Genomic DNA, 23,162 nt, shown 5'->3' with positions numbered 1-23,162 from the left:
CTTTGTGGTTTGTAATTCTAGACGCAGAGGGTGCCAGTCTGGGAACGCCCCGTTTGGAAACCTGAGCTCCATACAAAATGGAAGAGGTTTTTCCACAAGTTTTCATTTGTTTCTCACTCTTGGCAGCTGGGCTCCTAAAGGAACTGCAGTGCTGCACGTGGATCCCTGGTAAGGCTAGGAGAGCTAACTAGGATATAGCCGGTGGCTGGGAGATTATCCTAGCTGAGAGGCAAGGGTAAGTTTTCCTTCTTAAAGGGGCAGAGGGCTACTTCCCCTTTTGGTACTTACGTTATAGCCTGGGAGCTTATTGTTTATGTTGAAGTTACATGGATGGTTTGGGCTGGGACTGTAGGGGCAGTATACAGAGGTCCTATTCGTGCCCGAGGGGCAAGGGTTGAGCCCAAAGCGAGGATTGAGCCTGGAGCAGGTAGACACTAAGGTCATGGAGCCAGACAGGGGCCAAGGGCCTGGTGCCTGAGAGAAGTGCAGCCAGACAGGGGCCAGGGGCCTGACAGACAAGGGCATGGTGCCCAAAAGGGCTAGACCAGAGCTAGTGCCTCAAAGCCAAGTCCAATACAGTGGGCCTGAGCTAGAAGGCCTAGCCAGAGTAAAGGAGCGGAGGCCAAGGAGGCTGAAGCCCCTACAGGAGTGAGTTACGACAGTAATGCCCATGGGGTTTGGTGTAACTGAGGAATAGAGCCATGGATTAGCTGCTAAGGCTGTAGGTGTCCTTCAGCGGCACAGTCTAGAGAGGCCCAGGAAGGGGCCTGGGAATAGTGAGGCCTGGCAAGGGGCTTGGGAAGAGTGTAGTGGGACCAGAATGGTCGAGTGGCCCAGCAAGGGGCCTGGGAATAGCATAGTAAAGACTAGTAGGGTGCCAGGGGACACTGGTATGCTACAACATCACAGACACACGCATGCGTCAGCATTGCTATGTTATTAGTTTTCCCCTAATCCTGAAGTTCAGGATTCTGCTGGTGGAAGGTACCAGACCTGAGGGGCCAGCAATCCATGGAAAGGCAAATCCCACGTTTGCAGATGGGTTTGGAACAACCTTCAACTCAAATAACTCAGTTTGCTGCCTGCCAAGGGTTTCCACCCAGTGGAGATCCCTCCATAGTACCTGCAGCCCAGGCTCTCAGGACTGGGGTAGAGAGGAATTAGGATTCACAGGTAGTGAAGGACCTATCCATCTGAGGGGTGGGAAGGTCAGTGAGAAGCTGACTAGGAACTTCCTTAGCACTTCTATGGAGGTTTGGATCCAAGGCTGGAATTGCATCATCACTCCTTGAGGTCACAAAGACCCAGATACCTAACCTAGCTGCTGAAAATCATTTTGGATCATGTTCATTGTCCTCACTTTACTTGAGGCAACTCTCCCCAAACAGCTCAAGAGAACCCTAGTTCTGATGCTGAGGTAGGGTGTGCTGTAGATTGCAACTTCCAGAACATCCCTTAAAGCCACCAAGATGGTCTGGCCACCTCCATAACCTGGGAAACAAGTGGACCCTGTGTCATAGGCCACAGTTGCTTTTTGGGGACTGATTTCTGGCATTCATCCTGCTTAGAAGCAAAAATCCTCTTTGTGGCACTGCTCCTAGTGGAATCTCCCCTCTTTGCCAGGTTATTTAAAAAAACCCTTTGCCTTGGAGTAGCCCCATCTACAGCCTTTGGGGAGTCTGGATTTCACCCAACCATAATCACCAGGAAAAGGTTGACAGCAGTTCTATCACTGGGCCAAAGGAGACAGGAATAGATCAAATAATCATTAAAGAACTGTTAGCAAGTGGCTCCCAAACAAGTCTCACACACACTAACAGAACTTTCCTAGCCCAACACCTACCCTGGGAGCATAATGCAATAAACCTCAAACACCCAGTTAATAGGAGAGCTGCAACTAAACCCATACACCTGCTACATTGCTACTCCGGCCTCAGCCCCGCAACACTGGATTAAAGGACCAACCTCCCCTTTGTTGGAGGTTGCTGATAGCCACCCATGGTGTAGGATTATACTGTCAAATCCTAGCTTCCAGGTGGCTATAGGTGCAGGCAGCCCTGGCACTAGTGTGCTGGCCAGTGCATCCTCCCTCAGGGACTGGGCCTCAACTCTAATTTGCTCTAGTGGACTTGATGCAGATACCCTCAGGCCCAGTGTCCAAAAAACAGACACTTTTTGCCTGCAATAGCCCAGTCTCTGCTGGATGGGTTAGATACCTGTTCAGCATCACCCCTCTAGCCTCCTCAACTACAGGCTGCCTTGATGCCTTTCCTAGCTGGATCCTGAAGACAATCCAGAGGAAGGTGCATTTCCTCCAACTGTACTGATCAGTAGGGTTATTTGAATCCTTTGCACACTAACCCTATTAGCAGCTGGTCCTGGGACAAGCTGCTGTACTAGCCTTTAACCCTGGCATGCAGGTTAAGGATGTGTAGAGTTGGATTTTAGCCTCCCTTGGCTCCCAACAAGCCTATCATGCTTTCTTCTCTTCCCTCCTGGTTAAGTGTCTGTTCCTTGGGCAGACCTATTCACAGCCCCCAGAAAATTCACCTGCCAGTGTTCTGTGTACTGAAATACATAAGCAGTCTAAAGGGATTTGGGTTGTAGCCGTGTTGGTCTAAGGACATAGGCAGACAAGGTTCCTTGGGTGAATTTGATATCTTTTATTAGACCAACCCAAATGGTTGGAGAATAGTTATTAAGCAAGCTTTTGGGTTCAAAAACCCTTCGTCAGCTGAAGCTGAAGCTTCCTTAGCCTGACGAAGGGTTTTTGAACCCGAAAGCTTGCTTAATAACTATTCTCCAACCATTTGGGTTGGTCTAATAAAAGATATCAAATTCACCCAAGGAATCTTGTCTGCCTAAGCAGTCTAAAAGTATTTCAGACAGCAGGTACTAGCAGGGAGCTTGCCAGGAACTCTGTATCTCCATCTCCTAGGTCTGCATCAGTCTCTGAAGACTGGAAGATGGGATGGATTTCATCCTCAGCAAGTTTGCAGATGACACTAAGCTGGAGGGAGTAGTAGATACTCTGGAGGTTAGGGCTAGGATTCAGAGTAACCTAGACAAATTGGAGGATTGGGCCAAAAGAAATCTCATAAGGTTCAACAAGGACAAGTGCAAAGTCCTACACTTCAAATAGAACAATCCCATGCACTAGTACAGGCTGGGACTGACTGGCTAAGCAGCACCTCTGCAGAAAGGGTCATGAGGGTTACAGTGGACAATAAGATGGATATGAGCCTACAGTGTGCCCTTGTTGCCAAGAAGGTTAACAGTATACAGGGCTGCATTAGTTGAAGCATTGCCAGGAGATCGAGGGAAGTAATTATTCCATTCTATTCTGCACTGGTGAGGCCACACCTGTAGTGTCGTGTCCAGTCTTGGGCCCGCCGCTATAGAAAGGTTGTGAACGAGTTGAAGAGAGTCCAGAAGCGAGCAACAAAAATGGTTCAGGGGCTGGGGCAAATGACTTCTGAGGAGAGGCTGAGGGAACTGGGTTTATTTAGTCTGCAGAAAAGAAGACAGAGGGGGGATTTGATAGCAGCCTTTAACTACCTGGAGCATGGTTCCAAAGAGGATGGAGCTGGACTGTTTTTAGTGGTGACAGATGACAGAACAAAGAACAATGGTCTCAAGTTACAGCAAGGGAGGTTTAGGTTGGATATTAGGAAAAACTCTCTCACTAGGAAGATGGTAAAGCACTAAAACAGGCTACCTAGAGAGGTGGTGGAATCTCCATCCTTGAAGGTTTTTAAGGCCTGGCTCAACAAAGCCCTGGCTGGAATTAGCTAATTGGGGATGACCCTGTTTTGAGCAGGGGGTTAGCCTAGATCAGCATTTCTCAACCTGTGGGTCATGACCCAAAAGCAGGTTGTAAAAATATATGGAAGGGTCGTGACCAGACTTTAAAAATGGATCAAAAAACTTTAAAAATGGATTTTCCTTTAAAAGAGAAAAATGTGGGAAACTGTGGCTTTTCCCTTGTAGGCTGGCAGAGTTCTAGACTGGAAGGGGCTGCATGCCCCCCACCCCTGCCCCACACACACCCCTCCTGCCCCACACACTGGGGGCAGGGGGAGCAAGTCAGGAGTGAGGGGCCCTGAGTTGGGGCTGGCTATCAATGTTTCTCAAACTGATACAAAAAAGGTTGAGAACCACTGGACTAGATGACCTCTGGAGCTCCCTTCCAACCCAAATGTTCTATATTCTGTGAAAAAGCCTGGATGAGGGGAAGGAAAGGGAGCAGGGTGGGACTTTGTTGTGCACGTAGCACTTAGAGGATCCAGAAGTCACCCTGCAGGTTGTGCCATCTTTACAAAGCCAGTACATGCTGATCATGATCCACACAGACAGCAGCTTGTTGGAGGGGGATTTCGTCTGAAGTAGTGAAGAAGCCAGGACCCATTGGGGATAGAAAGCCCCTGGACATAGACAGCCGAGCAATTTTGGGGGGGAGGGAGAAACAAAGGAAACTCTCAGTGTGCAAAATACTAAAGTTGGGGAAGTATGCATCCTGATTTCACTAGTCTCCAAACTAGTGTTTGCTACAGAGCTCTGTTTTATGTTCTACCACCTTTTGGAGCTTCAGACTCCAAGAAGAGAAAATAGAGCGGAGGTTTGGAATGCAATTCCCCCCCAGTGAGCACTGCCCGCTCCCACGGACAAAAACCACATGGCCGCAATTTCAGCACTTGAATCAATTCACTTCCCAGCCTTCTCCTTCTTCCTCCCAGCATACCTACCCAAGCTACTATAACAATTGTTTGAACTGCAGTTCCACCCACACAATGAAGAGTTAAAGCCAGAAGTGTCTGCTATCCAAGATGCTGGTCATGAAAACAAGCAATAAGTTGGCCTTTCATTTTCCTTAGATAAGAAGCCAGGGTTCTTCTCACTCCTAGCCACAACGGAGAGGCTACGCTTGCCCAAGCAGCAAGAGATTCTGAGAGCCTGCTTTGACCAGTTTGTCTTCTGCTTCAGGAATGCCCTGTGGAAGACCAGGAACTTGCTCATAAACAGATACACAAACCTCTCAGTAGAGGGCTGCATCAAAATGGGACTGAGTGAAATGTACTGGTACTACAGAGAGATGGCAGACATCACGTGGAAGAGAGGGGCCTGCCTCTCAATAAAACATCCTGCCCTAAATGCACGACAAACTGGGCACTGATACCAAAAGGCTTCGTGATCTTCAAGTGTCCCAGGAAGCGCCTGGAAGGGGTTGGTGAGTCAAGCCCAGTACTTAGCACTGCTGCTTACTGCAGCCCCAGGCTGGAGCAGGGCAGAAGCAACCCTGTTGTTTCCCCCACCCCTAGAGCAACTGGGAAAGAAGCAGTGGGTCCCCCTCCTCTCCCTGTGCCAGGAGGAAATTTTTTTTTAGACAAACACTGCTGGAGAAGGGGAGCGCCTGTGTGAAAGGGTTCATGGATTCAAAAAAGTCCCTGACAGCTGTTGCTGTTCAGTTTGCCCACTGACTTCTTTATTCTTGAATTAAAAGTACCTGGTTTTCTTTTTTGTTAAAGAGCCTGCCTCACTGGTTATCAAAACACAGGAAAAAACATAGGCTATTGGTAGCATGCTCTGGAGGGATATAGGTATGCCTGGTAGTGAAGAGAACCACATTCAGTAAGTCAGTTATTTTGTACTTCTTTGAATCATGGTTTCCCTCCCACCCCCAAAATGAAGCTAACACAAATCAGAAATGTGTTCATGACTTGTTATTTGAGGCCACATTTTTAAAGAAATGCAAATAACCTTTGTAACTATATCAAAGAAGAAACAGTGTAGTATGAAGAATGACTCCAAAATGTTTAAACCACTAAAATCCATTATAAAACCTGGCTTCAAAGAGAGCAACGAAGCAAAGAAGCTGACAACTTGTTAAGAAACACCTGTAGTAGTAGTAGTATGTGCTGATAAGGACCAGGTAAAGGAAAATACAAATCAACTACTATGGGTCATCAAGGGCATGTTAGGTCAAAACAATTTGTGAATATAATTACTGAACTACTGACAATTATTCTTTTGGAGCTACCAGAAAACCAATGGAAAGTAAATATAGTGTCAGTTTTAAAAGAAATCTGGTGACTGTGATGGCCTACTTATTATTAATTGTTATTATTAGCTCTTACATAGCATTTTCCAAGCACCGTCACTTTCATGCTTAGTGAAATACCATTAAGTTTAAACTAGGTGACTAGATGCTACACATCCTTTTTTGTGTTATCCAGTATGGGCTATCCACTAGCTAATCAAGCACAAAAGTGTAGGAAACTTGAGTTTATAAAGAATAAATTTTCCCAGGCAATCTTAATAGCTCTTTTAAAAATAGAATTTAAAAAACCAGCAAACAAAATGAATGCCACTAATGTTGGTCTACTTATAAAAGTCTAAGGCATTTTAAATTTGATTTCATAAAAACTTAATTTAAATGGCTTTGACTATTATCTTGCAGCTTGAAAGCAAGCTAATAGGCCAGGGGAAAAAAAAAAGATAAACAGTAATGTACCACATTGTCTGGGGAAAAGTCCCTCATCACAGAATCTAGTGTTGGCTCCAGTCTCATTTAAAAATCAATATTCATGAGCTCAAAAGAGGAGTCAACATTGCATAAATAGCATTCAGAGATAATACTATATAGAGAGGAGATGCACAAAGCAGTGCAAGAGGCAATATAGTATAAAGGAAACTACAGAGAAAAAAAGAAGCAGAAAATAACCCAGTGAGATTGAGCAGAGTTGTCACATTCCACCTTGCCTTAGGTCCCAATTTGGCAAAAGAGGCTCAAGTACATGTCCATTGTTAAGCTAGGTTTTTAAGCACCTTACAGAACTATAGTCTTAACCATTTTTCCACAGACTGATACCTTCAGCATCTAAAATATACACACTCTTCTGAATTGAATTCTATTACACTGCAGTGTCTAGAGCTAAAAGCAATATATCGGGCATGCTCACAACAGAGCTTTATAGAGAGGGACCTCCTGCTCCATTCCTTCAAGTAACTCAACAATGATCTTTTTAAATATCAGTACAGTATAACCTCATGAATCCGGCATGCTCGGGACTGAGCACCTGCCAGAAATTTGAAAACTCTGGATTTTTTAAACCAGAGCAGTGGCCAGTTCTGGGGCCGTGGGGAGGTAGCAGCAGGCGGTTCCAGAGTGGCAGCACGGGGTGGTGGATGGCGGTGGCAGCTGCTGCACGCAAGGTTCCCTCCTGCTGCTCTGGGACCGGCTGCCGCTACTCCCCAAACTAGTGTAGTTTTAAAAAGTGCTGGATTTTTGAGAATTTTGGATATTTGATATCCAGATTTATGAGGTTATACTGTACTACCATACACTGCATTGCAAACTTATTTCTACCTCAGTTTCCTCTGTTTCTCTTTCAGCTTCATTGCTTGCCCATTCTATTGGTATATGTTTCTGATTATTGTTTTGCAAATACATTAGTTTGTATTTTTCAAGCTAAATCTTACTGGGTTACCTTTGAGCCATATTTTGCCTCTAGGTCCCTTTACATTATCTCTTTTTCGCTGGCTTCTCAGATCATTCCTAATGGATACCATGTGAAAATGTCCCCAGTGTGCTATTTACTTCCAAACCATTGATGAGTACATAAGGTCAGAGCTAACATGCAGACAACAGTATCCTACCAACCAGCTACTCTTCACTTGATAAGAAATGTTATTTTATTTATTTTTATAATCTATTTTATTTTACCATTCCCCAAGCTGGATAAAGATTGATGATTTTTTTTTAACAACAATCTGTGTTTCCTTTTAGAGAGTAAATTATATCAATTAAGTGTTAAGGCCTAAACTAATTATAATCTATTAAAAGTAAATAAAAATAGCATTCAAACACTACTTGCTTTGCTGTCAAGGTTTTAAAGTTCAACCAACTGAATTAAGAGGACTCACTGACTAAGCACTTAAGACCAATTAGAGGTTTTGAAGCATTGCAACTATTATTTATTTATTTATGATAACTGGTTTCTTCTGTAGAGACAGTTATGGCAAATTATTCAGGAGTAACCAGTGATTAGGGATTGATAATGAGGGGGGGAAGAAGGCGGGCAAATTGGAACAGCAGCAAATGTTAAGCCATAATGGCAAATTGTCCCGTGGGCAAATTAGCCTGAGTTTACTGCATTTCCCTCAGTTAAGTTTATTTAGAACACACTTGTTTTAATACAGTGCGTGTGCGTATGGGTCAAAAATAAAAATATAAAAAATGTATAGCAGTTTACCCAAGTGGCTCTCCAGCTGTGACTGGTAGATAGCCAGCCCAACACATACATAGTAATTATGTTTGTGCAGCTCCACTTTTGAGGCTTCTTTATAATAAGAGTAAGTTACTGATTTCCATTTCAGGTGGGAGCTGCAGGTGGGAGCACGGCGCCTCTCCCAGCAAAAGAATATGGAAGGACAACAGACATGCTAAGGGAATTAAGGAAAAGAAGGAAGCATAAGAGGAAATTAAACGTTTATGATGGGGTTGGGGAAGTCCTTTGAGAGAGTCTGGGAGATAACGTCCACTAAGAACCTATCCAGGATTTGTGTTTCTAGGAACCTAGGGTAGTTTGAAGGGCTTATGAGAAAACTATAGCCAGCCTCCCCCATTATGCACCCAGACCCAGCACTCTAACCCGAATCTCCTTGGCTAGTACAGACAGTCAAAACATTCGGGGCTGAATCAATTCAGTCTTCACAGGTTAATGTAAAATACACAGATTGAGCCAATAAGCAAGTGAACAGACATTCACTTTTGATCCTAGAAATGCAGCCACATACCTGCAGTGGCCCAAGCCAGAAGCTTGGGGGCGCTAAAGTATGCTTCCCTGCTCAGCTATAGCAGACAGCTTAGGCAAAGGTTAGTCCACCCACCCTGGAAAGGTGGGGTTTGCAGGGAAGGTGCAAAGCATCCTGGGATGCTGGGGGGACTATGAATTAACTTGAATCTGGAGGGGATCTGGGACAGAAGTTCAGTATACCAATTTAATTTAAATCAGTAAAATCTAATAGTACATCCATCCAGGTTTATCTTAAACTGGTTTGGGCCATTTTGCAAGCAGCTTATGCACACTGAACTACAACATTGTTGTACTACAAATTTGAACCAGTTTCCAATCACTTCTTCCAGTTTATGTGTAATTTCTGTCCCTAGTCCTTACATTTCTCCTGTAGCTATCACTTTCACCCTTGGCTCTCCACAAACTCCATTAGAGTGAGATTCCACCTGCCTAATTTTCAGTGTAACTTTTTTATTCAGGGCCAGTTTATACATGCTTATGCTGTACATTTTGCCTCTATAGCAGTGGTTTTCAACCTGTGGTCTGCAGACCCCTGGGGGTTCACAGACTATGTCTAACGGGTCTGCAAAAGATGACTGTGATCAATCAAAAGTATGTGAACACCCACACTTACAATTCAAAGGGGTCTGCACCTCCATTTGATTTTTTTTTAGGGACCTGCAAATGAAAAAAGGTTGAAAAAGACTGCTCTGTAGCATTCTAGATACCTGCCTTTTTGCTGTTTGAATTTGGTTTGAAATCTACTGCTAAAATCATTATTATTCTGATCCCGATTTGAACCAATCGTTTCTCCTCTTTGAATCCCTCCACTGGCTCCCTTCCATCTGGCTTACTTCTTGGCCTCAATTTCAAGGATATAGCAGTCAGCTCTGATCTCTGTCTTTGATAACAGGCCAATTCTTTTACAGTGTTTTGGTACTGTATAAGCGCCCTACAAGAGGTAAATGAGAAGCAGGTAATTTGTTTCCTTTCACATCTTTTACTACACTAATGGCATCAAGGTTAAGGTCCCCTTCACACCCATAAAATATTTTTCCTTACCTTACCCCATTTCCCTCATTTTTATTTTTCCTAAAATTCTCATTTTGACCGTGTCAAACTGCTATAATTAAGTTACTGCAGTGTAGACAGAACCCACCATTTTCTGTCCAGCGGTGTATATAAAGTTTACACTATGAAGCCTATTTCATCCTCCTGTTCTTTGGAAGTATCAACTTTTGGTAGCAATTGCAGCGCCCTTCCAACAACATGCCCTTTTCTATAGAGCTGTAGTTAGCTGTGTTAGTCTGAAGCCAGGCAGAAGGCAGGGTAAATATGACCTGATTAACTAAATTAGGTATATAGCTATATAATCATAAGCTTTTGAGAGCCCAAGCATCAGATGCTGATGAAGTGATCTTGGCCTCAGGAAAGCTTATGCTATACATCTCTGATTTAGTTAAATCTATAAGATGCAAATCTACCCTGCCCCATGTACCTTTTGCTTTCTTGTCCCATGTATGAAAAACACAGAGTTCTACATTTAAAAATATTGATGTTGCTTTTTGTTTTATGATATAAAACAATGCTTGCTAGAGCAGGTAGAGAGAGGGTAGAAAGGTAGTGAGCCCAGGCTCAATTTAATGAGACAGCTATTCTCTTTCTAAGAGTAAGAATTTAATCACTTAAGGTCTTGGACCTGGAAAAAGCTTTGTGAGTGTAGTTGTCCCACAACAGAGCTCACATCAGTAGCTGGGACCTTGCCAACGGAAGGTAAACCTAGGCACGGTCCCAGGAGATCAGTCAAATACTACATATTGCAATTGGAGGGCATTTAGTGAAGATGTGTGTGACAGCGCAGTAAAAAAAAAAATCCTCCTGCTGTCTCAGAGGCAGCTGAATAACAGAGAATGAATAGACAGGCAGAGTGAATCAGTAGGAAAATAAAGCATTAGAAGCTTCTACGAAGAAAGCAAGCATAGACAAGGTGCTGCCTAGAAGCCACAACCCTTCCTCATATACCCCTTCACCAGCCACATCCAAGCCATGCTTCCTTGGAGCTGACAGGCACGTTGTTTCCTGGAGATGGGTCAGGCTGGCCAGCTGTACTGGTTCCCAGAAGGTGCAGAGCCCTCAGGGTATTTGCTCCCCACCCCAATCCCACCATTACGGTTCATGGGAGACAGGATGTGAAAAATATTAAGCTCACACAATCTCACTGGCTAGCTGCCCGCCCACCTGCTCTGCTAGACACCCACCATCTCCCTCTAGAAGGACCAAGTGATGCTGCGAGGAAGAAGGGAGAACAAAAGACAGACGTTTGGCTTTGCAGGCGCGGGGGGGGGGGGGGGGGGTTTACAAGGGCGTGCAGAAGGCATGATCGCTGATGCAGGGTTACCGTTTATTGCGTTTAGATACAGGTGATATTGTTTCTGCTTTGGAACACTGGTGAAACCCCGGCCTTGCTGGGACGACCAGTGCTTTCTGGAGAGGAGGGCGGCGGAAGGCTTAGGTGCAGGGTGGTGATGTCACCCGGCGTGGCGGGAGGCAGGGCCGCATTCTCCGCATGGCTGCGACAAGCACGAGCAAGGGGCAGCAGAGGGCGCAGCACCCCTTGCCAGCGCATTGCAGCTGCAGTGCCCGCCCCGCCCCGCAAACGACTTAGGTAGTGTCCAAAAAGCAGGAGAGGAAATGAGAAGAGAAAGTTCAAGAAAGCTGGGGAAGGTGCTGGCTGCTTTGGGGCTGTTCTGGACTCCCCTGGGGACAGCTGAAAGCAACTGTGTAGGGAGAGTCAAGACAACCCGCCCTGCCCCATGCCGGGGGACAGCGGATGAAAGCTGCTGAGCGAGAGCGTGCACAGAAGTGCCGCGCTCCCCGTCCCCCAGCCCGGAGCGCTGGTACCCTCGCACTCTTACCAGGCCGCCCAGGGCCGGCCCCGGATCTGCGCCAGCCCGGCCTCCACGTCACCCCTCACCCCTTCCCCCCAACCTGGCACCTGCACGACCTGACACCGGGGGGGGGGGGGCCGGGGAGCAGACACGTGGCAGAGGCGCTCCCGGGGCCTGGCTGGGCGCAGAGGGGCACGCTGCACCTGCCCAACCAATCCTACCCCGTGTTAGTCGTGTTGATGCTGACTAGGCTGCCCCTTGCAAGCAGGCGAGCTCCAGGCCTGCCTCACCGCCATGCACGCAGTTGCTCCGTGCCTCAATTTTGCTAGCTGCAGAACAAAACCGCCTGCCCCTTTACTTTAAAGTGGTTTGAGGGGGAGGGCTTTTAAACGCCCCGCAAGACCCCGAGAACGCTGACCGGCCAAGGTCTGTGGGGAAGGGGGAGCGCGCTATGGAGAGCCACCCACCATTCGCGCTCCGCGCGGCATCTCTAGAAACTTCTCGGCCCCTCCCCCCCGCCCGGGCGCTGCGGCGGGGCGGACAGTGCGCATGCGCGGACCCGCCCCTTCCCCCGCCTCGCGCTTGGGGGCTGCAGGAGGCGCCGCAGTCGCCAGGAGGCAGCGGGAGCTCGAGCGGAGACGGCGGCAAGGAAGGGGGGCGCGCCCAGAGCCCGGCATGACGGCGGAAGAGATGAAGGCGGATGGGGCCCCCTTGGAGGGGGCGGACATCACCCCCAAGCAGGATGGCGGCGTCCTCAAGGTACCGCGGGGTCCGTTTTCCCCCCCCCCCCCGGCCCCTCTGCCGGGGCGGGGCGACCACGCATGCGCGGCACAAGGGGGGCTCCCCCACCCCCAGCGGGAACGTTCCACTCTGCAGCAGCCCCCCCTCCCCCCACGTGGGCCTGGCGGGGCGCTGCGTGCTGCAGCCTGCTGGGGCTGCCGCCTCCTCCTGCAGTGCCGCTCCCGCCTGGCCCTGCAGCCCCTCGGTCCATCGCAAGCCTGGAGATTGCTATGGCTCTGCTCTCACTCTCGCCCCAAGCCCTGGTTCCCAGCACTGGGGGAGTTCCGTGTGTGTGTGCTGGGCGGGGTCTGTTAATGAGAGCCCCCAGGCAGCAAAGTCTTGCTGAGAAAGACGGCTCCAGCAGACACGTTTTATTTCCTTTGCAAGTAGGAGTAAAGGGACTGGCAGTAGCAAAATATCTCAGCCTCTAGCAGGCTTTTCCCTCATAGCTGGATGGGGATCTGCTTGGCGCAGGGAGTACATGCAGTATTGAGTGACACTTGGGGATTGGGGGGGTGTTTGAGCATCCATCCCATGCTCCTGTGTTTAAAAGGCTGCTGCCTTGCTCCCAGCCGCACAGGATCTCCCCTCTCCATTTCTGTGGCATGGCAAGCCATACAGAGTTCAGGGCTCCAGTAGGCTGCAGGTCCAGGCTTTGTCCAAGTCTTTAACATGGGGCTCAGTTATTGGAGCAGAGTGCTTGGTTTTAGAGTGCTGCCAAATGTTCCCACCCCAAACTGCACTTGGCTTTCTGGTGCGTGAGGAGAGTAGAACAAGACCAGATGGAAGTGATAGAGAAAAGCTAAACAGAAGAGCAAGTGCCTAAGTCAAGGTGCAAAGGACTCCAGAAGCCTAGCCAAGCAAGCTGTCTGTCTCCAGGGGGAGGGAGTGTCATATTCAAAGTAGGAATCCATCCAGGTCTGATCCCATTGGTGGAAATCGTAAAACTTGCATGGAAAGAACATATCACAGTTAGTAAATCGGGCCTAGGACTTCCATAGGGCTATTTCCAGCACTTGCCAGTGTTGGAGAGGAAACTAATTAGCTGGTGCTGGAATATATAATTCAGGGTGAATTGACCGTACAAGATGGGGTTCTTGTGCATTGTTACAAAACTACCATTCAGAGGATCTAATGTGAGAGTGGAGCAGTGGCATTGAAGCAGATGATGCCGCAGGATTTTCCCAAATTCTGACTCTACACCCAGATGCTATGGTACAGCTGAAATGTCAAGTGACTCTGTTTGCAATTGATGGTTTTGACTGGTCTTTGCTTTCACCAGACTTGGACTTTTGTCGTTCCAGACATTTCAATAGGGGGCTTTTGGTTCTTCCTAGTGGGGTGTTAGAATCTGGTCCAGTGGTGTCTCCTTCAGTGACCTTGGTGTCACTGAAAACATCTGGCTTGGTAGCTTGGAGTATAGCTTGGTTGTCTAATAAATACAATTAAACTTAATAATAGTTATAGGGTGGAATTGTTATATTCTGAATATGAATACAAATGTTAGGATTTTTTTTCCAGAAGGGAAGCTTGTATTTCCAGGGTCAGATATTGGAAACACTGCAGTAGTGCTGAGAAAGCAAATGAAGTTTGCCATGGTCCAGGCTGACTAATACAAAAAAATCATTCATGTTTAACCATCTCTGTATAGTTTGATTAGGGACTTTTGTGGGGAAGGATGCCCTCCCTACCTGACACAATTTATAGAGTGACTTTTCAGGGTGCCCAGCACATTCCAAAAATTGGTTACCTTAAAATGTTTTCAGACCAGACGCTCCCAGATCACTATCTACTGCTGAAGATTCCAATTTTAATTATGGTTAATTAGGTTATACCAAGGGCCAAAGGCAACAGCTTATTTTTATATACATCTATCTCCTTAAATCCAAAGACAGACATACAGGCACAGCTTCTGTTTGTATAAACTTGTGCACATAAAATTTGATTTTTTTCCCTTCTTATATCTGGCACTCAGATTTCCGTTGTTACAAACTTCTGTTCTTGATTACTTAGAAATCTGACAGTCTTTGATTTTTGGTTTGACAGTTCTCACAATTGAATATTCTGTTTGAGGCCACAGGAACCAGATTGCTTATAGCAGTGAAATTGGGAAAGGGTTTCTCTGCCCTGTACTTACAACCTTGGTACTCCTGCACTTTGAAGCAGGAAGGTGAGATTTGGAAATTTAGTTCTGTGGCTCCTTTCAGTAAAACTATATCCTGATTTAATAAGCCATAGGAAGAAGTCTTCATTTAAACTACTGTTAGTGTTCTGGGTTTTCCAAGGTTGTACCACAAATCTACCTGTCTCCTGAGAATGGCCTGAAGCTCTCTAGGTACATATAAAATAAGCTGAATGGGTTGTTTGCTTCTGTGTGGCCCAATAGAAGTGCTAATCTGGGAGCCAGGAGATTGAAGTTCTAGCTTGTTGTTCTGTTTATGGAGTGATGCCTGCTAATGGGTCAGGCTGTCTCTGCTATGTGGAAAGAAAGGAGGTGCAGGGGTGGTTTTTTGGATTTTTTTTTTTTTTCCTTTTTATAGATGGGGTAATTGAGGATTAGTGAAGGTTGCTTTTTGGAGAACTGGGAGATGAAGCACTATAGCTTAGTATGGGAATTTCTTGGAAAGAATATACCAGACTCAATACCTGTAAAATGGGACTGCCTTCCCATTTCTCTTGCAAAAGTGTTCTGAGACTCTTGGTGAATAAAAATTAAGATCCTGGATTACATACTGTTCAGTCTGCTAGTAAAGCTGTAACGATGATTATGTTTTTGAGACTTAGGAGTAGCATCCAGGAGTCCCAACTCTTGTTTGTTGGAAAAAAAATCTTTGAATGAAAGGAGTTAATGGCTTTTGGTTATAAATTAAAGAACATTATAAATCACATACAAGGAGACAAATTAGTCCATGGAGCCTTTATTTTGGCACTTCATAACTTATTGATGTTTTGATAAATTTCTGTGGCCTACTGGTAATATAGCATAGCTCCCCCTCTAAAGGTTTTGGGCGGAATGAAAAGTGGTTCTGAGAGTCCCCCATCCCGTCCCACCCCTCACCCCGCCAGGTTAAATTAGGCAATGCCAAGTTAGGTGATTTTTAAAATATTTCACAAGTTTAGTTCTTGCTGACATGAAGACACTTCCATGGACCTAGGAGGAAAGCACTATCCCTCTATTCATGATTTCCTGAAATAGGAAGAGATTTTACATTATTACATAGTAAATTTATCTACCTAAATCATGTATTAGGGTTTTATATACAGTTTTAAAATACAACCTCAGTTGGAAGCATAGTTCAAATGTCACATCCAACTGCTTGTTTTCTTTCAGATACTTAGCAAACTCGCTCAAAACAGTGGTTGCAACTTCTGAAGTTGTCTCCCTAAGGCCAGATGCCTGGATCTGCATGGCTAATACGTACTTGACTCCTCATCAGGTGTCACTCTCTTGGGATCATATAGGCTTTTCCAGCACTAAATATATAGTTAAGTTAATGTCTTGTCTGTACTGTTTTTGTACCTTTTAATAAGCGTCATTTACTTGGCATTTATTTCACAGGTTATCAAGAGGGAAGGAACTGGGACAGAATCCCCCATGATAGGTGATAAAGTGATTGTGCACTATACAGGATGGCTTCTGGATGGCACAAAATTTGACTCCAGCGTGGACAGGAAAGACAAGTTTTCATTTGACTTGGGAAAAGGTAACTTCTTTCATCTGTTTAAAAGTCTGAGGGAACCTAGGATCAGGACCCTGTGAAATTAATGAGACTGTGGCTCTATGAATGTTCAGTGAAAGCATATGTTTTTTTAATTTGTTACCAAACTTACCTCAACTCAGAATGGTGACAGGCATTAAAGAATTCTTGAGAATTGTTTCAAACGTGAGCAGAGAATAACTGGTGCCTGCCTAAGGTAGAAGGCCCAAAACAGTTGTTCAGAGGGAAGTGAGCAGCGCTTTTCATCTTGGTGTGGATTTGTGCTGAAGGATAAAGATTACCATTAACATGCATCCTGACTATTTTGCTGCTGACCAGTTGGGGCGGCTGTCAAACTGTACAAATGGAGGAGGAGGAAATATGTCTCCTCTCAGTTCCCAAAAAGAGAGAACAACTTGTCAGTGTTGGAATGTGCAAAGTAATGCCCATGAGGAAAAATGACCTCAACTAAATATGCACCTCAACTAAACCTAACTAGCCACTACCATTTGGAAGAGAGACCTTGAAGTCACTGTAGTCTGAACCAACGTTTTGAAGTATTCTGCAGTGACCTAAAAAGCAAATAGTCTCAGATATTGTTAAAGGAATTGAAAGCATCATGATGTCACTATATAAGTCCATAATTTACCCAAATCATGAATATTCCATGCAGTTCTGATCCCCACATTTTAAAGCATGTAGTAAAATTAGAAAAGATACAGAGAAGGGCAGCAAGAATCATCAGGAGTATGAAGCAGCTGCTAGGTTGAGGAAGACTTAAAAAAAAAAAAAAAGGCTAGGACATCTCATTTTGGGAAGAAAGCCAAGAAGAGTTGTGATAGAGGTCTGTAAAATCATGAAGGGGGTGGATGAATTGAATCAGAAGAGTAGGTTTGAAAGAGACCACTGGAGGTCATCTGGTCTACCTCTGCCCCTTTTCTCAAAGCAAAATCATATCTGAGCCAAGTGTCAGTCTGATCTGCTCTAAAATTTCCAAGGATGAAGATCCCACAGTCTGTCTGGGTAGCCTGTTTCAATGCTTAACCAACCTTAGAATGAGAGGGTTTTTCCTGATTATCAAACTGGAATTTCCCTTGCTGCAGTTGAATTCCATTGCTCTTTGTCTTGTCACCTGCAGCCACAGGGAACAGTCGCTCTCCTGTGTATAACCTCAGTACACTTATCAAATTACCTATCTCTTCTCCAAACAAAATAATCCAGGTTGTTTCAGGTTGTCCCAGACCTCTAACCATTTTTTTTTTTTTTTTTTTACTGCTCTCCGCTAAATTTTCTATTTTTTTATGTCTTTCTTGAAGTGCAGGGTCCCAGAGTGAACGTAGTACCTCAGATGAGGCTTTACTCATGCTGAACAGATTGGAGGAATCACTTCCTTGTCTTGCAAGAGATGCTTATATTAATACAGCCTAATACGCTGTTAGCTTTTTAGCAGTAAGAGCATGCTGGCTCCTGCTTATGGTTCACTATCATCTTCAGGTCTCTTTCTGCAGTATTGCAGACTACAAGTTATTCCACAGTGTGTATTTGTATTTGCATGTGTGATTGTTCTGCCCAAAGTGCAGGACTTCATACTTGGCCATTTGTAATTGGGTTTCATCTGGTGGGGTGCTTTTTTTTTTTTAAATACTCTCTCCCCAATTTACTGCAAATTTGCAAGGTTATGTACTCAGTTGTATTAATACTGGGCTCAGGACAGATCCCAAGGGAAACTTACTCCAGTATCTTGACTAGACAGGGAGCCATTGATGATTACTGTTTTAACATGATGATCCATCCAGTTATGTATTTTCTTTACAGCAGTTCTGTTCAGGCTAGATTTCCTTAGCTTACTGATGAGAATGTCATGCCAGTGGCTCTGAAAATACCTCAGCTAGCTCTTTCAGTACTCTAGGATGCACCCTGTCCAGCCTTACTGACTTGAAAACATCCAGCTTCTCTAATTGTCATCTGATTGTTCCACTATTCTAGGATGCTCATTTCCTCCCCTCTACTGCTGACTGCACTCCGCATCTGGTAGCTGACCTTATGTATGAAGACTAAAGTAAACAGAGGCATTAAATACTTCAGCCTTCTATGCATCATCTGTTACTAGACTGCCTTCTGCATTCAGTGGGGCCTAAACTTGCCTTGGTCTACATCTTACTTCCAGCATATTTGTAGGTGTTTTATTGCTTTTTTTTATGTCCCTGGCCAGTTGCATCTCAGTTTTATGACTTGACCTTCCTGATTTTGCTCCCAGCACACCCAGGCAATACTCTTAAAATTAGGGGTCTACCTAAATGGCAGTGGTATTTAGCCAATTTTCCTGGGTTGATCACAGTTTAAAATTCTAATTCCATTGTCATTTTGTGGCAGCCCCTTGGTGCTGATTGGCAGAGAGGCCCCGCTGCCTGGCACTGATTGGTGGCCACCATCTCGATTGCTGACTCCCCTTAGTGTGGCCCTGCCCTTGGTGCTGATTGGCGGAGAGGCCCTGAGTGGGAAGGAACAAGGGAGAGATGGCCATCTTTTCTGCTGCTCTTTGTGCTGCCTCATCAGCTGGCAACTTTCCACCTGGCAGTGAAGACTTGTGGCTCCCACTGGGGAGCTAGCATTTTATTTTTATTTAGTTGGTTTTTATCTACAGATTATGCAGCTTCCACAAAAACTGCAAATTAAGTAGATCCCTAGTTATAATCCTCCCCAGTAATATGGCCAAGGTCCACTCTCTACGATTCCTTTTTTAGTTTCAACTTGCTGAATAAGACTTCATTGTTCAGCCAGACTAGTTTCCTGCTATACTTCCTGTTCTTTCTTCACATGGGGATCTTGGTTTTTCACTCTTAATATGGCCTCCTTAAGGTGCATTCAGCTGTCTTGGGCTCCCTTTTTCCCCTCAAACTTGACTTTCGGGAGATCTTGCCTACCAGTTCCCTGAGTTTGTTAAACCTTGCTTTTCTGAACTCTAGTGTCTTAATTCCATGGCTCTTCCCTTTTCATAGGAATTTGAATTCTAGCAGTTCATGGTCACTGTCACCCATTCACTTTCCACCTTTACATGGTCAGCTGATTCCTTCCTGTGTGTGACCAATTGAGAAGAGCTTCCCTTAGCTGATACAGGTGATGAAGAGGAAGAGGCAAGAAACTTATCCCCAGTGCACTCCAAGAACTTGATGGACTGCCTGTGCACCTCTACAGTTACTCTCCCAGCAGATGCCACAGTAATTAAAGTTTCCATGAGAACCAAGTCCTGTGATTTGGAAACTTTTTAGTTATTTAAAGAAGGCCTCATCCAATTCTTCCTCCTAGTTTACTGATCTGTAGCAGGCACCCGTTACTGCTCTTTCCTTTGACTTTGACCCTGATGCTTTTTCTGCAGCCTCATCTCCCATATGGTACCACATCTCAGTAGAAGCATACATCTTGTGCATATATAGAGAGAGAGCAACACAACCTTCTTTTTCCCACTGCCTATCCTTGAGCAAATCTATACAGCCACTCCTCACTTAATGTTGTAGTTACGTTCTTGAAAAATGTGACTTTAAGCGAAATGATATTAAGCAAATCCAATTACGTCATGGTAGTTACCTACTAGCAGGCGGCAGCCAAATGACGTAATAACCGAATATTGCACAACTTTAAACAAGTACGTTCTCTAATAGATCAGCAAAGTAATAATGAAACAACATTAACCGGGATGACATTAAGTGAAGAGTACCTGTATCCATCTGTGACGCTACTCCAATCATTTCCATAGGGAACTTTTATTCACCGAGTCCTAGACTACAAAAATTAGGGAGCACCGCCTGAAATTATTGGGTGGCATGGGGGAGGGAGAGAACACACCGCAAAAATATTTTATTATTATTATTATTATTATTTACTTAAAACACAGCATATAAGTCAGTTTATGAAATTTGTTGCCACAGGAGGTTTTTGAGACGTAGTGTAATCAGGTTCAGAAGGGGATTGTCCATGCATGGGGGACAGATCCATTTGGAAGCTATTAAACAAATTGGTATAGATTACATGAGATATGTTCTGCTTATATGCTCTTCCCTAAAGCATTTACTATTTGCCACTGTTGGAGATAAGGTATTAGGCTAAATGAACCACTGGTATGACCCAGTGTGATACTTATGTTCTTGGAAGATGCACGCATCTAACACCAAAACCTCAGTTGTTTGCTGGATTCAAAAAGTACCCACAGCTGTGACCAGTGGAGTCCCTCAAGGCTCTGTCCTAGGGCCTATACTATTTAACATCTTCATCTATGATGTGGACATTGGTGTCAGAAGTGGACTGGCCAAGTTTGCCGATGACACCATACTCTGGAGTAAAGTATCCACACCTGAGGACAGGGCAGGGGAGTGATCCAGGCAGACCTTGATAGGCTCAGGAATTGGCCAGATGAGAACCTGATGGTGTTTAACACTGAAAAATGGAAGGTTCTCCATCTTGGGAAGAAAAACCTGCAGCACACTTACAGGCTCGGCAGTGGTATGCTGGTTAGCACTATGGACGAAAGGGACTTGGGGGTCATGATTGACCACAAGATGAACATGAGCCTTCAATGTGATGCTCTGGCTAGTAAAGCAAGCAAAATGCTGGCCTGCATCCATAGATGCTTCTCAAGTAAATCCCAGGATGTCATTCTCCCGTTTGTACTTGGCCTTGATGAGGCCACAGCTGACATCCAGTTTTGGGCTCCACAGTTAAAAAAGGATGTGGAGAAGCTTAAGAGAGCGCAGAGGAGAGCCACATGCGTGATCAGAGGTCAGGAATACAAACCTTATGATGAGGGGCTGAGAGCCGTGGGACTCTTCAGCCTGGAAAAACGCAGGCTCTCGGGTGATCTGATGGCCACCTATAAGTTTATCAGGGGTGCTCACCAGGAACTAGGGGAATGTCTGTTGACCAGGGCACCCCAAGGGATTACCAGGTCGAATGGTCACACACTCCTCCATGACCGTTTCAGGCTGGACATAAGAAAGAACTTCTTTACTGTCTGAGCCCCCCAAGGTTTGGAATAGACTGCTGCTGGAGGTGGTTCAAGCGCTTACCTTGAATGCCTTAAAGAGACATTTGGATATTTATCTTACTGGGATCCTGTGAACCCTGCTGACTTCCTGCCCCTAGGGCAGGGGGCTGGGACTCGATCTTTGGAGTTCCCTTCCAGCCCTAGTGTCTATGAACTAGTCAAGCTCAGCGGGTGCCAGAACATCCAACTCCCTGCCCGACCCCCAAACTTTCTCCCTGGTGTATGAATATGGTAGATCTGAAAATATGCAGCATTTTTTACAAGGATGGCATGAAATAAATATATATTATAAAGTTAACAGGATTCATGTGACTGGATGAAGAGATAGTGAATAAGTGTCTGGGTGGAGGATAGCAACATTGTTTGGTGTTCCAGCCTCCATTAACTCTCTGGCTTCAGAAGCAACATGTTTCTTCCTCTGCAAGTGTGTAACTTGTGCTGACCTCTGCCCACTGATAAAGCACAAAGCAAAATGTCTGTTTATTGTTAACTTCGTTCATATTTTGAAAACGGTATCACACTAAGATATTTTTCTTTCAAGCATTTATCATTATTATTATTTCATAGTACTTGATGTTGTGCCAGGCACTTAAGACATTGTCTGAATCTCAAATAACTTGTACTTTGCATAGATAAAGGATTGGGTGAATTGAGGACTGCAACAAATTTAGAATTAAGCACTTGAAATCAGTATTTTTTTGTTTGTTTTGGTTTCTTTTGGTTGGATCAGCATTAATCCTACCTTAAACAAGCCAGTGTACAAAAAGTGAGTATTTTCTCAGTCTTTCTATGAAGAAGCCCACCAACTTTTGAGTGTTGTATGGATAAATTATTTTGTAGTTGGTGATATCTCTGATATGGCTAGCAGTTCCATGACTGGTTTGGTTTGTTTTTTGTAGGTGAAGTGATCAAAGCCTGGGACACTGCTGTGGCAACTATGAAGATTGGAGAAATCTGCCGGGTTACCTGCAAACCAGAGTATGCCTATGGTTCTGCTGGGAGTCCTCCCAAAATACCTCCTAATGCTACACTGATATTTGAGGTGAGTTTAAAAAATGCACCTCTTTCAGAAAGGGCATGTGTTAGCTTTCCTAGGTGGGACTGGCTCAACTAACCTTTGTTAGTTTGATAGGTGTTATTAATCAGTGTCTCATTGGGAATAGTCTAGAATGTTCCTGGCACCTCAGAATTCAGGACCATCAGTGGAGTTGAGTGGCTAACTCGTGATAAGATATTAATCTTTTTGTGTAGAAAGGACAGAGTTGTAAGTAAGACCAGCATGATGACTTGGGATTTATTTGACTTCTACTTCTAAAAGATGATGTTGAGAAGGTGGGAGGACAGGGAAATACAGCTTGTTCTAGAGAGGCCTCAAAGGAAATGCCCTATGGGTGGTCAAAAATACTACATATTTTAAAGGACTTTTCCCCATTTAAAAAAAAAAAAAAGAAGATACAAAGCAGAGAGTGAGAAAACTGGTACTGTTATAGCAGCTACTAACATGTGTCGCTACATGTTCCCTGAGTTAGTGGTTCTGGACAGTGGGACTAATACTTCACAGGCTTAATTTTTTAATAACTTTTTGGAGTTGCACAGGGTTGTTCTAGAACAGGGGTTGTCAACAGGGGGTAAATGTACCCCTGGGGGTATTTGGGGAAGGCCCTAGGGGGTATGGGCATGTGAGGTTAGAGTGCTGCCACCCACCACTGTTGCTGCCTCCCAGGAGCAGGGACGAAGGCAGTGGTGCCCAGATGGGGGCCAGGGTGGAGCTTGCAGGTGGTGACCGCCACCTACCACTCTGCACTGCCACTGCTCTGTATCTGGCTGCATGCCGCCACTCCCTTTCTCAGTGTCTGGCCACTGGGGGTACACTTACTAAAAAAATGTTGAAAACCTCATGTCTAGAATTTTCTAAAGTAAAATTAGCAAGGGAAGCTGGCTAAGGCCTGTTCATTTAAAATTA

The 23,162-nt window shown here is 45.0% G+C and overlaps 2 protein-coding genes and 1 long non-coding RNA gene across 4 annotated transcripts in view; 2 read left to right on the top strand and 1 right to left on the bottom strand.

Moving 5' to 3' along the window:
• The window catches only part of TCAF2 (TRPM8 channel associated factor 2), a 36,042-nt gene extending 23,874 nt beyond the window's left edge, over positions 1-12,168 (bottom strand). The window contains exon 1 of one of the 2 annotated variants that reach the window (XM_019482154.2): positions 12,151-12,168. The gene's annotated coding sequence lies outside the window, so the exon portion shown is untranslated. Of the gene's footprint in view, positions 1-11,904; positions 12,105-12,150 lie in introns of those variants that run through there. The other variant, XM_006265380.4, reaches the window with a different exon arrangement.
• On the top strand, positions 43-7,869 carry LOC109281886 (uncharacterized). The gene is made up of 2 exons (XR_002088669.2): positions 43-235; positions 4,875-7,869. It is a non-coding gene; the product is annotated as an uncharacterized LOC109281886 (long non-coding RNA).
• Positions 12,169-12,263: 95 nt separating the features above from the next.
• FKBP4 (FKBP prolyl isomerase 4) overlaps positions 12,264-23,162 on the top strand; it is a 31,420-nt gene continuing 20,521 nt past the window's right edge. Inside the window, exons 1-3 of the mRNA XM_006265381.4 lie at positions 12,264-12,442; positions 16,023-16,167; positions 22,099-22,241. Of these exons, the coding sequence (XP_006265443.1) occupies positions 12,359-12,442; positions 16,023-16,167; positions 22,099-22,241 (372 nt within the window). The 5' untranslated portion in view covers positions 12,264-12,358. The remainder of the gene's footprint in view (positions 12,443-16,022; positions 16,168-22,098; positions 22,242-23,162) is intronic.

The sequence above is a fragment of the Alligator mississippiensis genome, chromosome 4 (assembly GCF_030867095.1).
Source record: "Alligator mississippiensis isolate rAllMis1 chromosome 4, rAllMis1, whole genome shotgun sequence".
In the NCBI taxonomy this organism is placed as follows: Eukaryota; Metazoa; Chordata; order Crocodylia; family Alligatoridae; genus Alligator; species Alligator mississippiensis.
The sequence above is the reverse complement of the archived record's forward strand: the minus strand, read 5'-3'. Positions and strand labels throughout refer to the sequence as shown.